Raw genomic sequence first — 15,675 nt, forward strand, 5'->3', positions numbered from 1 at the left:
AGCCTTTCATGTGTTTGTATTCATTTTATAAATCTTAAAGTCCTTCTTTTTTTTTTTTTAGTTCAGTAAGTTAATTTTTAAAATAAATGCTGACATTTTGGTTAGCACTGTGTGAGATACATGATTCAACTAACAAAGATGCAGTCATTTCAACAGAACAAGGGAATACTGCACAGTTTAAAGTTAGGAAAGGTGTGCACTGGAGTTGTATCCTTTCATCATCTTTATTAATTCTGTTTGTTGAACATTTAATCCATAAACCTAGAGTCTATAAAGAAGAAAATGGCATATGTGATTTGGAGGAAAACTTATTAACAACCTGCAATGTACAGATGGCACCATCATGATTGCAGAAAACATTAATAACTTAACTGATGAGGCTTAAAGACTATATCCTTTTTTATTAATTCTACCTCAACTTTAAGATGACAAAAATTCTTACAACTGGACTAAAAAAACATCATAGTAAATGGAGAAAACTTTGAATTTGTCAAGGATCATTTAACTTGGACTCACAGCCAGTGTCTATAGACACAACAGTCAAAAGCAAAAAACATGCATTGCTTTGGTCACCTCTCCTGCAAAGGGCCTTTTAAAGTGCTAGAGAGTAAGAATGTCACTTTATGAGGACTAAGATATGCCTGATCTGAGACATAGTGTCTTCAGTTGCTTCACATGCATGAGAAAGTTTGATGATGGAGAGGTAGACTGAAGAATTGATGCCTTTGCGTCGTGGTGTTGGTGAATGATAGTGAATCTACCAGGGACTACCAAAGTCACGAACAAATCTTTCTTGGAAATGCAGTTCCTTAGAAGCAAGGGTGGCAAGACTTTGTCTCACATACTTTGGACATGTTAGCACAAGTGCCCAGTCACTGTTGAAAGACACCATGGTAGAGAGAGAGAGGCAGCGGGGAAAGGAAGACCCTGCAACAGTGGTTTTAAGCACAATAGAGATGGTGAAGACGGCACAGGATCCGGCAGAGTTTTACTCTGTGTATAAGTTGGTGCCAACTCGGTGGCAGTTAATAGCAGCGGTAAAGGATATCTGCCATGATCATTATACTCTTTTGAAATCAGCCTAACTGGAATCAGATTTCCAACAACAGCTCGGAAGGTTAAATAAGAACCCAAGGCTTATGTGAAGAAAGGTTACGTTAATGGGAGAGGAACAACTCAGCAAAGGATAGCAAGAGTGATTGCACACTTGAATCTAACCCTCGGCACTAAACTGTATATGCAGAAACTTGGTGGGTATTTTTACTGTGTATGTTCCCAACAACAATTTAATAAAAAAATCGGAAACCAATTCATTTCCCTCAAGTCAGAACTGTCTCATAGGTGATCTTCCAGCAAGTTTTTCAGTGACTATAAATCACACAGGAGGAAATTGCCCATGCTTCCCCCTCAAAACAGTTGGTAGATTTGAACCTCTGATCTTTGGGTTGGAAGCATAACTCCCTACCCACTGGGCCACCAAAGCATTAAAAAAAAAAATTTTTTTTTAAGAAAATATGTTTAGAACAATTTTCCCTTGTTAAATTTTCTTCACCCTATTTTTTGAAATAAAATTTTATTTTGTACTAGTTTGTTTACAAAGTTCATATATTTCACAGTGGCTCTTTCCCATTGCCTTTACCCACCCCTCCCTCTGCCTGCACTGTAGTTTTAAATGACATGCTTTGTAGAGTCTCTATTTGAGTCATTTACCATATTTGTATAACATTGCCCTTCGCTCACAACCAATACCTCCTGGACTTGTTTAAATAGTAAAATAAACCAACTTTGACAACGTGTGTTTCTTCTACTCTAATGAAACCTCCCCCCGCCCCCTTTCTCAATGCAGTGGTGTCTGGTTCATCGTCCAGTTCTAAGTATGATCCTGAAATCCTGAAAGCTGAAATCGCCACTGCGAAGTCCCGGGTATGTCCTCTTCAGCAGTACCATTGATGGGGTCACCGAGGCAGTCTTGGGCCACTAGCCCACCAGAAGGTCACAGTAGCTCCTTTGACGGCACATGGCATCCAGTGCTGATGATAAAGCCTTAAATATTAACAGTAGTGGCAATATTAATAGCAGTTATAATTGCATAAGCAGTAGTGTATTATCAGTAATTTGGATCTTGTTTCGTTAAATGCCAGGTAAATGTCACAAATTCAGAGGTCTACAAAGAAAACAATTGGAGGAAGTGGCCTGGGTATGAGGAAGCAGGAGTAGTGGGGTCTGTGTAACCTAGAGAGAGGTGCACTATCTGAAAGGGTAGTTGAATTCAGCTCTGGACTCTTATGGTCATGCTGGAATGTGAACTCAGTGTGGCCAGATTTTCAGATTATTTTTTTTTAAAGAAAGCAGCTGTGTATGTGGGCTTATTATATGAAATCTCTCAATATTTAATTTCTAGCAAATAATTATTTGCCAAAAGTAACACTGGACAGGCCAAACAAAATCATTACTGTAATCTGGATCTGGGTCATGAGTCCTCTTTGGGAAAGTGCTTCCTAGACCATGTCTAGCGTCTAAAGTTATTGTACTGTTTCTCATCTGTAGGTAAAAAGCTCTCTCTCCTAAGCCTGTTAGCTTTAGGTAGTGTGCAACCCTAAGACTACCATTAGCCTCATCAGTTAGGGCAGGGCAGGAAGGTTCAGAAAGGCAAGATGGCTTGAAAGATGTCACCCAGCCAGGAAGTGAGACGGGCACACTATCTCCCAGTTAGCCCATTCCCTTCCACTGTCTCCCTGGAGCTAGCTAGGAGGACCTGCAAGAAAAGTTGAGCTATGTTACTGACTGAATGAATAGCTACACAGACCAAGGCCAGCACTGGTGAGGCGAGGATGCTGTGATTAATATGACACAAAGTATGCTTACTTGGGTCCCTCTGGTGTCTATGGGCCATGAGGAACTCTGGATTTCTGGTCTGTTTGCTCCTTTGGGGAAGAAGATAGCTTGCAGCCCAACTCAGCCGTGTGTGTGGTCTTCTGCCCAGGTCAACAAGCTGAAGAGAGAGATGGTTCATCTCCAGCAGGAGCTACAGTTCAAGGAGCGTGGCTTCCAGACCCTGCAGAAGTAAGTCTGCCCTGTGGAGGGAACAGGGAGCTGCCCTCTCTGTCTCTTCCTTCCCTATGGAAATGGGGTCCTCTAATTGGTTGGTTCCAGTTCTTTTCCACTGCAGTTTACTAAGAAATACTATTACCCAAGGTTAGAATTTGAATAGAAGAGGAAACTTTCCTACCTCCTCTCAACTTCTAAAGCTCTTAGGGTCTGTTCTATTGTTGGATTTTTCTTCCTAGTCATAGAGATAAATTTTCTTTATCCCTGTGCACCCGTCACCTTTCCTCAGGAACATTCAGTAGAGACTTATATGTAGACAAACGAACAAAATAACCATTTTCCCCTTGACCTTAAAGTGGACAGCCACTTCCTCTAGAGTACACAAAAGGAATAGTGATCTATTACGGCATGAAGGAAATACCAGATAGGTACTCCCAGCACCGCACACACTGCATTCTAAGGCACACTTACAGAATTTCCAGGAGAACTTTAATAGTGTTCACTTTCAAAAGTTCTTTTACATAGGTAAGTGAAGGAAGATACAGTTCCAGTCTATGCTGAGAGCGGAAGAATGAGTTGTCATGATTGTGATTGATTACAGCTGCTAGGATTTGTCGAGCAGGTTTCAGTGCCAGGAAACACAATTGGTGATACTCTGTAGATATTCCCACCTGATCCTCAGAGAGGTTTATGAGGAATGTGTGCTGGTTTGCTTTTTAATTGTGTCCTCCAATTTCTGGTAATGGAATAGCTTCTGAGCACATAGTTGCACGATAATTCCCTGCCCATGTGTGTTCCCTTCCCCCACTCCCCCTCAAGAATTTCTAGTGAAAAGACTTCCCATTATTCTCAGAGCCACCGCAAACCTGTTTTACCTCTTTGTCATGCTGTAGCAGCATTGAAAATTCTTGTCGTTTGGTAAGCTGATGCCGAAACCCCAAATACAAGCCTCTTTTTTTCTCCCTGGGCCCATGTTTGATATCAGGCCCAGATAAGACTCCATTGTAGCTCTGACAGCCCAGTACCTTAGTCGGAAGCCTGGCTGTGGTTTGGGGAGGAGCAGGGTGTCCATTTGAATGCAGACAGGTGTCACCAAGCATTAGATATGTGGCTTCAAGAGGCAGAGGACTTAGGTTCAAATGCCACTTCTCCGGGACCTTAAAAAAAGTGAAAGTACTTCTAACCTTCAGATTTTTTGTCTGAAAAATGAAGTGTCTGTAAAGATTAAATTGGGAAATCCATGTCAAGTACATGACAGTATATGGCACGCACAGTACAAGATTAGTAAGTGCAGCTTGAGGTGATGACCTGTAGCTCACTGCCTGCCTAGACATGGAAAGGGAACTCAGGTAAACTGTATGTGTGCCTTGAGCTAGACTTTGTACTGGGTAAAGACTTAGGCCAGTTCCTTCATTTCATCATCTTTATCCCCTTGCAAAGAGTAAAGATCTGCCCCACGTTATAGATGAAGTTAGTGACAGTGTCAAAAATATACCCAAGACCCCAGCTAATAAATGTCAGAACTGGTATTAGAAACAAGGACGGCTGGATTTTGAAGCTGTTCTAATAGTTCCTTCCTGATAAGCAGAGAACCCTTAGGTACCCAGAAACATAAGGCCTTTTTTCTTCTTCTTAGGGATCCTTCCTTTTCAGGGTCTAGGAGAAGATAGGGGATTTTTAGTGGCTTAGTGAGGATGGGGTTGACAACCCAAAAGCAGGTGATACAATGCACTAGCTGCTCTTTGAGAGAAAGATGGGAAATCTCCTTCCCTGCAACTTATAGCCTATGAAAAACCCATGGCAGGGTCGGCTATGAGTCACTCCCAACTCCGTAGCTAGATGATGATAACGAAGATGATGAAGCTGACTGATTCCTAATGATCCTGTGAACAACCGATCTTGACCTTGCCCTCTCTTGCACCATCCTCATCATCCGTGTCACACTCAAGCTCATGTGGTAGTCACAGTGTCAGTCTATTTCTTTTGAGCATCTTTCTCTCTTTCACTGGTTCTCTATCTCTCCCAGCATGAGATCTTTCTCCAAGGTGTGTCTTCTGAGAATATGCCCAAAGTGAGTCTAAGTTTCCCTTACTTAGTCACTCCTGCTTCTTATACTTCTCTCCTTGCAGAACACTGAGCATGAGATGGGAGGGATACAGGTTCATCTGTTTCTTCTATTCCTGGTTTATCAAACCCCAGTTTGTGAAGGGAGGCAGGAAAGGCTAAGGAGAGGGAGAAAAGAAGAAGGAAGGAAGGTTAATAAGGCTAGAAGAGGAGCCCTTAAAAAGATGAGAAAGAATCATCACCACAGAAAGCTCAGAGTTTTGGCCCATCAGCATTGTGAACCCTTGTAAATAGGAGAGTTTGGGGCTTGGTATTTTGTCATTGTGGGAGAAGGCAGCTTGGCATCTTTCTTCACCACAGAAGCTGTTCTGCTCAGGTAAGAGCTGCCTGGACAAGACAGAGGAGCTGAGGCTGCAAAGCCTGTGCCCTGCTTCCTGGCAGCTGTCTGTGGTGCCCAGACATGTGGATCACCCAGGTTCTGAGAAAGGACAGCTGCATGACTTGGAAATACTAAAGCGCATGCATATCCCCTCCTTCCCCTCTCTCTCTCTCACACACACACATAAGCACACATATACACACACTTAACTCTTTCTTTAAAAAAAAAAACAACATTCATTCACAGAGCACATAATGGTGACCCTTTGTTCTCTGTCCCTGCTTCGGCCCAAGTGTTCCCTCTCAGGGCTGCTCTCCGGAGCCAAATTCCAGAGCCTGGTTGCCAAGGCCCCTGAGAGAAATCAGGTAGAGCCTAGTGAAGAAGCTTGGGCCCAGCAGACAAGCTGCTTCTGTCCCATCCTGTTGGCAGAGGGCAGCCGGGTGCAGACCCCTCTCCCGAGTTCCCAGTCCCTGGACATGCTCCAGCAAGTGATATCTGTCCCCTCTCTTCAGTGGGGACCAGGCCACCTGCTGTCCCAGCAGCACTTGTTCTGGGGGGGGTCTTGGTTTCCGCCCAGCACCTTCAGCAGCACTATGCTGGGCAGAGCTCTGAGAAGACGGTTTCTCTGTCTAAATCTGAGACCCATCCCAGCCGACCTGGCAGGCATGCCCAGGCCCACGTCCTCAAAGGGAATAGAAAGGCTATTTTTAGTGGGGAGACATAAGCGGGGCTTTGTTTGCTCTCCACGGAGGCTGAAATAACGAAGGGGGAGGGCTGTGTGGAGACCACGCTCCTTCCTTCTCGTCTGTTTGGCGGCACAGATAATGAGACCATGATGGAGCCTGCCCCTGCCACCCAGTGATGCCCCACGCAGGGTATTTTTAGCCCAGGACAATTTGGCCTCGAGCACAAAAACAGAAAGGAATGCCTGTGAGGGATTTATCATCCTTAATTAATGAGTTTGTGGTGTTCCCTCAGATAGTAAAGCTCCCCTTTCTTCACCATAGACTAGACCACAGGCCTAGGCTTTAGCAAAAATGTGAAGCAGTTCAAACTGGTCTTTGCCCTTGTAACCTTTTCCACACCACAGCTCTGCCTTCCTAGAGGCTCTGGGTCCTCCCCTCCCCGCCATCTCCAGCTTGATCTGATCTCAAAGCTACATCCAGACCCTTCACTCCGTGTCACCGTTTTCTCTCCATCAGAACCAACCTGTATGTGTTGTCTTGTTGTTGTTGGCTAACTTTAAGTAGACCCTTAACTCATGGAAGCCTTATCCACAATGAAATAAACCACTGCTTAATCTAAGTCTTTCTTTATTCCTAGTTCCTTCTAGTCTGGAAGGTCCGTTGAAACCTGTTCAGCATCACAGAAACACATACGCTTCCACTGATAGAGGAGGGGGTGGCTGTGCGTGAAGTGCATTTATCGGGAATCAAACCTGGGTCTCCCACATGCAGGGCAACAATTCTGTCACTGAACCACCAATACCCCTGATCCTGTATGTAGGTCTGGATAAGCCAAAACACTCTCCAAGCCACAATTTTGTTGTTGTTGTTGTTGACTGCCTTCAAGTTGAGCACGACTCATAGTGACCCTGTGAACAAAAGGCCTGAAGCCCCTCTAAAACTACTGACATTTATCAAAGTCCATAGAGTTTCCAGAGGCATGTTATTTAGGAAGTGGATGCCACTCCTGCTTCCAAACCTGTCATAGTATTTTGTTGTTATGTGCCATTGAGTCGCCTGTGATGTATAGCAACCCTATGTACAGTAGCTCTGAACCCTTTCCTGTCCTGAGCCAGTCTCACTAACTCTGACATGCCAACCCCTATTTGCCCCAGTTACTGAATCAATCCATCTCATCTGGGGTCTCCCTCTCTTGCGCTGTCCGTCCACCCTTCCGAGCATGATGTCCTTCTCCAAGGACTAATCTCTCCTGACCCCGTGCCCAGAGTAAATGAGGCAAAGCTTCAAAGCCCTATCCTCCAAAGAGAGACTTGGCTTTACCCTCTCCAGGACAGACCCATTTGTTCTGGAAAGTCCGTGGTGTATTCAAGACTCTTCTCCTTAACCACAACTTGAAGGCATCTATTCTTCTTCTGTGATCATTAGTCATTGTTCAACTACCTGAGGCATAACAAGTAATTGAGAAGCCCATGGCCTGGATTAGGTGCACCTCTGTACCTAGACTGACATCATTGCTCTTCAGCACTCTGGAGATGTCCATGACAGCAGATTTTCTCAATGCAGTTCTTCTTTTGATTTCCTGACTGCTGGTGTAAAGAGTGTTGATTATGGATCCGAGCAAGCTAACAACCTTGTAATTGCTAACAACCTCAATCTATTATGGTGCTGCCAATTGGCCCAGTAGTGAGAATCTTTGTCTTTTTGATGTTGAGCTTCAGGTCGTCTTCAGTTTCAGCAAGCAAGGTTATGTCATCTGCATATTGTAGGTTTTTAATGAGTCTTCCTTCAGTCTTGATGTGAAACTCCTCATAAAGCCTTGCTTCCCAAATGATCTATTCTGCATACAGATTGAAAAGGTACAGGGACAGGATACATCCCTGACATATTCCTTTCCTGATTTTGAACCATGCAGTGTTTCCTTGCTCTGTTCTGAGGACTGCTTCTTCGTCAAGTATACGTTTCATATAAGCACAATCAAATGTTCTGAGATTCCCATTTTTAGCCACAATTTCTTGTGATCCACACAGTTAAATGCCTTTGCATAGTCAGTGAAACACAGATAGAAATTCTTCTGGTACTCTCTGATTTCTTCCAAGATCCATCTGACTTTGGCAATAATGTCCCTAGGGTCATAACCTCTTCTAAACCCAGCCTGTGTTTCTGGTCATTCTCTGTCAATGTACTGTTTTAAGTCTTTTCTGTATAATCTTCAGCAAGATTTTGCTAGCATGTGATATTAGTGATATTGTTTGATAATTTCCACACTCTGTTAGGTCACCTTTTTTCAGAATGGGAATAAATATGAATCTCTTACAGTCAGTTGGCCAAGTCGTGGTCCTTCAGATTACTTGGCACAACTTGGTGAGCACATGCAGGGCAGCATCTGTTTGCCGAAATACATAAATTGGTATTCCATCAATTCCTGGGGGTTTATTTTTTTTTGCAAGTCATTCAGAACAGTCTGCACATCCTCCCTCATCACCATTGCCTCTTGATCATATGTTGTGTCCTCAAATTCTTCTGTGTCAGCCAATTCTTTTTGGTACAATGACTCTGAATACTCCTTCCATCTGCTTTTAATGCTTCCTGAATCATTCCATATTCTGCTTATAGCATCCTTAAGTATTGCAACTCATGCCTTGAATTTATTCTTAATTCTTTCAGCTTAAGAAATGATGAGTGAGTTTGGCCCTTTTGATTTTCTGGCTCCAGCTCCTTGCACATTTCACTATAATATTTACCTTGTCCTCTTGAGCAGCCCTTTGAAACCTATTTAGCCTCTTCTAGATTTCTTCCCTTTCCTTTGGCTTCTCGGTGCTCTAGTGCAATATTCAGAGTCTCTTCTGACATCCACTTTGGTCTTTTCTTCTTCTTACTTATTAGTAATGATCTTTTGCATTCTTCATAAATGGTATTCTTGATATCTTCCCACAGCTTATCTGGTCTTTGTTCATTAGTGTTTAAGGCCTCAAACCTATTCCTGCGCTGGTTTTTAAATTCATGGGAGATAGACGCAAGGTCAAATTTTGATTCCTGTGGGTATAATTTAATCTTCTTTAGTTTTAATTTGAACTTAATCACTTATATTTTTGCAATGCTTCTTTCCCACACAGTTTTCCTTACTTTATCCCATCTGACATTCCTAGCAGCATATGAACAAAAAGACAGGGGAGGAGGCAAGACCCTCTTAATTTAGACAAAGAGAATGAGATGCCTGTGGTTAAGAGCCATGCCCAAAGTTACACTCCTGACAGTGAAACTGTGGGGGTTCTTTTCCTTTTTTTATTTTTTTTTAACCTTTCCTTCATTATATCCATGAATTTATCAGATACTTATTAAAGGAAGTGGTTCTTAAGCTGGGGTGACTTTGTCCACCAGAGAACATTTGGCAATATCTGCAGGCATTTTTGGTGTCACTACGGGGTAGAATACTGTTGTTGTTATGTGCCATTAAGTCAGAACTAACCCATAGCTGACCCTCTGGTGGTTTTCAGAGGCAGTTAATTTCATGGGAGGAGATTGCCCATCCTTATCCCACGGAGCAGCAGATGGCCTTGAACCATGTGTACCTTCAGGATTGCAGTGCAGCTTCTTGCCACTAGGCCACCAGAGCTCCCTGGCATCTACTTCCCAAACAACATGTCTCTGGAAACTGAACTTTGAGAAGCAACGATAGTTTTGGAAAGTTTTTAGGTCTTTTGTTCATAGGGTTGTTAATGAGTCATACTTGACTCAATGGCAATCAGCAGCAACAACAACAATTGGAAAGAAGGAAGATGCTGCTGGCATCAGGTGGATGGAGACCAGGGGTGCTGCTAAGCATCCTACAGTGCACAGAACAGCTCCCCACGATCCACTATGGCGCATTTGTGATTTAACAGAGACTGTGCCTTTTGCATAGGGGGCACCTGGGCAGGAGAAGGGTGTACAGGGCAGAGCAAGTAAACTCTCGGAGGAATCTAAGTACCATGCTCAGTGCTTTTCCCCCAGGAAGCCCTGTCCCTGACCATTTCCTTGTCTGGTCTTTCCTCTTCCTTTTCTTTTAGAATTGATAAGAAAATGTCCAATGCTCAGGGCAGCTTTAAACTGGATGAAGCTCAGGCCGTCTTACGAGAAACAAAAGCCATCAAAAAGGCCATTACCTGTGGAGAAAGGGAAAAGCAAGATCTCATTAAGGTCTGTATGTTCCCAGTGTGGTGGGCCTGTCTCTTGGTTGCTAATTCTTCCTGACTACCTGTATGTCGGGCCTTGTGGGAGCCAGTTCCAAATGCTTCCACATCACTGAATTCTCAGTGCTTGGCTCCTTCAGCCTTTGGTACCATTGTATACACAGCTAGACTAAATGGCAGGATTGGAAGGGAAGCCTTCTATCTTTCTCCAGAGGCCACATCCTTGCCAGATTGATATAGTAACTGAGGCAATGGGGTTGGTGTGTCAGAATTAGGGAGACTGGCTCAGGACAGGGCAGGCTTCAGAGCTGTTATACATCGGGTCACTATGGGTTGCAGGTGACTCGATGGCACATAACAGCAACAAAAACAAGAACGGTTCTAGTCAATTCGCATATTTTTTTAAAAAAAAACAAACAGGATGGAAATAGCTTTGACATCTCCAACATTGATGTGTAATCATTTGATTACATGTACTCATTCTTACCCCCTCCTGTCTACCAGTTTGTCGTGGTGTGGTGGCTTGTGTGTTGCTGTGAAGCTGGAAGCATTACTGTTGGTTTTTTAAATATTGGCAGGGCTGCCCATGGTGGACATGTGAAGCAGAGCTTAGAGACTGACTTAGACTAGAGAGAAAAGCCTCATGCTCTAACTCTAAAGCGTCACCAATCAAAACCACTATGAATTTAAAAAGAATATTATTTGATACAGTGCTGGAAAATGAGGCCCCTAGGATGAAAGACTAACACAGCATGCCAACATCTGTGAAGGCGGCATAGGAACAGGCCCTGTTCCCTTCTGTTGGAGATAGAATCTCTGTGAGTCAGAGCCAATTCAATGGCAGCTAACAGAAACAATGGCTTCTATGCAGAAAATTAAGCAAATAATCTCAGATATTATTTAATGTGTCAGACAAGCAGTTGGGTCAAGTATTTTGCATGCCCCGTGCCTCACATATCTCTATATCGATAACTATGTAAAGCTCATAGGTAGTAGGGCCACAATTCAATCTTAAGAACATCTGACTCCAAAGTCCATTTTTTTAACCTTAGTATGCACCATCTCCTTACACAGGAGCTGCCCTCACACCTGAGATAATTTGTTATTCCCACCTGCAGATGAAAAGCCTGACGGAGAGATTCTACAGGACTTAGAGAAGGATGCTATTTGCTCTATGACACAGTCTTCCAAAGCTCCTCCTCAAGGCACTAAAGCAGTGAAAAATTCAGAGAGGTCTCTGAGCCAGTGAGGCCATTTGCTCTCACGATGCTGTGGTAAAGAGCAGGAGGCTTATTACCAGGACTCTGTCCTGATGCTGCCAGCTGCTCCATGTAACAGCTCCCTTGTCAATACAATGGAGATGATTATAGGTCATTCCTCACAGGCTTGTCATGATCCAGTAGGATACAGTAAAGCTGGCAGTCAGTGAGTATTGACTGTCCTAGTGCTGTACACCTGTCATCTCATTGATCAAGTACGCTGGCCTGTGAGTTCTTATATACCATCGAGGTGACTGACTCATAATGACCCCGTGAACAATAGACCTGAACCCTGCCCTATCCTGTGCTGTTCTCCACCTCTCTGATGTGCTTGAGCCCATTGTTAAGAGTAACTGGTGTCAAGCAATCCTGTTCAGGGTCTTCCTCTCTTTCACTGACCCTCTGCCTTTCCAATCATGATGTCTTTTTTCCAAAGACTGGTGAGTTAGGACCTTTGATTTCATTCCATTGTGCAGGAGAGAAAATTGAGATGCAGATCGTGTCATACAACATGAGGGTAGCAAAGGAGAGAGAGGCTCCAGCTCCAGCACTGTGGCCCCAGGACCAACGTCCACACCTGTCTCTTTCATATAAAGGGCCTGGCCCAGTGTCTGGTGCATAGTGAGTTAGTTCTTTTGTGGCTCACTCTTTTATCACAGCTGAGAAAAATGTGTGGAGCATCACGAGTTTGTAAGACGGAGGACATGACTAAGGAACCAAGTAAAAGGAGACCCAGATCTCCTTGGGAGGCACCTTGCTAACGCTCCCTCTACCTCTTCAGACCCTCGCCATGCTCAAAGACGGCTTCCACACAGACAGGGGATCCCACTCAGACCTGTGGTCCAGCAGCAGCTCTCTGGAGAGTTCCAGCTTCCCACTGCCCAAACAGTACTCAGACGTGAGCTCCCAGACGGACATCTCAGGAAACGTGAGTAAGCCATGCGTGCTTCTGAAGGCCAACCCGGGACGGCATGTGGAAGCTGCCACATTCCCATTGAGCCGATTTCTGGGAAGTGACTCCCGCTACCTTTTCCCTGCTCGCCTGAAGAGCTGCCAGGGGCTTTCTGAGAGGCTAGCAACTAACACAGCCCCCTGCAGCTCTGTCCTTGCAGGTCTGCTGGCCCTTGGGTAATGATGCCGAGGAAAAGCCACCATGGCCTCTGTAGTCTAGCTGCCTAAATCCTGGCATCCATAGAATACTGCACAGAAAACACTTTTGAAGGACAAAGTAGCTTTTCTCTGGTTTCTTTGATACTATTGTGCAGTTCCCATTCTGTTTTCCTTTCACCAGCTGGAAGGCAGAGGATATTTTCCTCCTGTAAGTCCCAAAACAATGCACACAAGCTTTCAGACAGCTGCTTGCCTCTAGTTCAAAACCTAAGGCTGGTAACAGTGATAATAGTCAAAGGCCGCCTGCAGCCTGTGAACACGTTAGCCAGAGTAGGAGTGACCCGTGGCAGTCTGTAACTTTGGGCAGCTTTTGTTTTAAGAGAGCAGGCGACTTCGAACAAACCCTCCTCCTATAGCCTCTGTGGCTTAAATGCTGTTCCTGTCTGATTTCTATAGCTGTGTTCCCACTCGTGAAGAGAACCTAAGTCCGTGTGTGATCGGGTGAGCCTTGGGGCTTGTTACCACTTTTGACAGACTAGCACGGCGATGGGGCTGCTCCCCCCTCCCTCACTCTACTCGTGTGCACAGCCATAAGTCACCTGCAGGGCCAGCGTGTTTGTGAAGAAGCTGTGTCCCTCCTTCCAAGTTCCAGAACCTTCTCCCCACTCACCTATTGTCTCATGACTGATTTTGGTCTCCCTGAGTTTTTGGACGACCCTCTCCCCAGTGTCCCTAGAATGGCTTTCTTGTTTCCTGGCTGTCCTTGTCTCCTCACAACTGTCCTTCACGCTTGTGTGTCTTGAATTGGCTCCAAGCTATCTGGGGCTGCAAGTTGATGTTCTGGGCCCTTGGTCTCTCTTCTCAACGCAAGAGATGTCCGAGTTTGAGGCTCTTCGAATGACCTGAAGGAAAGAAAGTATTTTGCTTGACAAGCTTCCTGAGATCTCCACAGCTAGCCTGGTAATTGGGGGTTATTCTTAGCTGCTTCCCACGCAAGCTGTCAAATCTCCCGTGAGCCTTGGAAACCCAACTCCACAGTGGCCACAGTAGCTGTATAATTCCAGACTTTGTTCTTCTTCTCCAGTTTGGCACCAGCAGCAACAGTCAGTTGGCAGAGAAGGTCAGATTGCGCCTTCGATATGAAGAGGCTAAGAGAAGGTAATTAGAGGCTGGGAATTGGGGGCAGAGTTCTTCCAACAAAAATGATTATTGTTGTTAAATGTTCTGTGCCTGGTTTTCTACACACTTCATCTTGTAAAATGCTCACAAGGATCAAGAAAGAGAGGTATTCTAATCATACTATTTTATTCGTCTTTGATGCTTAGGGCATAATTGGCCCTACTACATAAAGGAGGGAACTGTGCTTTGAACCCAGACTTGTTTGACCTCACAGTCTGATCCTCTTTCCATTTTCCTGCTTCTCCTTCTATAATCATAGTTTTCCCACTGGTACATTATTTTTCAAATTGTGGTAAAAATAAATATATGTAACTAAGCATTTGTCACTTCAGCATTCTTAAGCATTAATTGTATGCACCATGCTATGCAATCATCACCAGTTCTATCCAGTTTGGTTGGAGAAGGAGCACAAATTATGGCAACAGCTTAAAAGATGACAGGAACTTTCTAGTTTGTTGTCTGGTGTTCAGTTGAAAGCAAGCTGTGCTTCTAAAAAGTATAAGCCCCAGTGACTTTAAATGCTTCCTGGCTTCATAGCATCCTGGGTGTTAACTTCTACTGCAATGCATGACATGAAAACAGAAGTAATATTGAAAGCTTTCGGTTTTAGAGCATCTATTATAAGACAGGCATTATGCTAAAACATTTGTGCATATATTTTCTCATTTAACTTTAAAAGTTACTTTGTATAATAAGTTAAAACTTACTATCTCCATGGTAGAGAGGAAAAGTAAGACCTAAGGTTTTCTGTGACTTTTCCATATGGTGAAGTCCGCTTTTGAATTGAACCCGGACGACACAGCTAAAAGTCCAGGATCTTCACACACAGTAAGCCAAGCTTCCTGGGAAAAAAGCCCTTGGGCACAGGGCTAATGAATGAAACCAAGCTGATGGCATCAATTCCTCCTTAGGCTAGGTTGTCTGGCTCACGGCCCATCTCAGTCAGGCTGTATGGAATGTGGCAGTACCAGCTCTATCCCTCAGTATGTTCTGTGTAACAGAATTCATGGTAGCAATTACACAAATCCTATAAAAACTAGTCTAGTTGAGAAAGATGGGTTCAATAATGTATACTGCATTGAAATAGATGAGGGAGAAAACTGTTTAAAAGGGATATGTGATTAGGTATTTTTGTCATGACAGGAGTCCAGAGCGAAGGCTGCATAGTGGAGTGGACCTGGGGGGAGGGATTGTTGAAAGAATTTTGCTTTTACAAAAGGGTAGTGTACTAGGGGGGAGGGTTGGGAGGGGAGAAAAGTGCAACAATGGATGAATGGAAATCCAAAGTCTCTGGAAATATTCATTGAAATCAATAATAAATTTAAAACAAAACAAAACAACAAACTAGTCTCGTAAGAGCAAAAAGGAAAGGGGCACAATTTGAGTCTTATGTAACACCCAAGCCCTAGCTTCAGACACAGTGGCATGCAAGATTCAGAATGATGTTCCATAGAGTCAGTCTCTCTCCTTTTTGTCACACTTTTGGTTGGTTTATGCTTGCTTCATGCTACAGCAAGTGTTCTTATAAAAGTGGCAAGACGACCCCCAGCATTTCAAGAGTTCATACTCCCAGCTCTGCAAACCCAGCATCCCAACAGTTTCAGCAAGTCATAGGCATGAAAGCCACTGACCTTCCTGAGTAAAATGGCCATTGTTGAAAGCTGGGGGAGGGGTTGTTGAAGATCTTACTCTCTTGTACTGACCCTCTACCCTGAGGATGAGGAGAGCTGAACAGATTTCAAAAGGTAGCTCTGGAGATAGAAGACCAAAAGAATAAGAAA

The 15,675-nt window shown here is 44.0% G+C and overlaps 1 protein-coding gene across 2 annotated transcripts in view; it reads left to right on the top strand.

Annotated features, from left to right (window-relative positions):
• Window positions 1-15,675, top strand: part of WWC1 (WW and C2 domain containing 1) — a 203,259-nt gene that overhangs the window by 120,848 nt on the left and 66,736 nt on the right. For both annotated transcript variants that reach the window (XM_006884327.1, XM_006884328.1), the window contains exons 4-8: window positions 1,847-1,923; window positions 2,984-3,063; window positions 10,224-10,353; window positions 12,387-12,533; window positions 13,800-13,873. In XM_006884327.1, coding sequence (XP_006884389.1) covers window positions 1,847-1,923; window positions 2,984-3,063; window positions 10,224-10,353; window positions 12,387-12,533; window positions 13,800-13,873 — 508 coding nt within the window. The remainder of the gene's footprint in view (window positions 1-1,846; window positions 1,924-2,983; window positions 3,064-10,223; window positions 10,354-12,386; window positions 12,534-13,799; window positions 13,874-15,675) is intronic.

The sequence above is a fragment of the Elephantulus edwardii genome, unplaced genomic scaffold, assembly GCF_000299155.1.
Source record: "Elephantulus edwardii isolate Elephantulus edwardi_28Jun2011 unplaced genomic scaffold, EleEdw1.0 scaffold00033, whole genome shotgun sequence".
Lineage (NCBI taxonomy): Eukaryota > Metazoa > Chordata > Mammalia > Macroscelidea > Macroscelididae > Elephantulus > Elephantulus edwardii.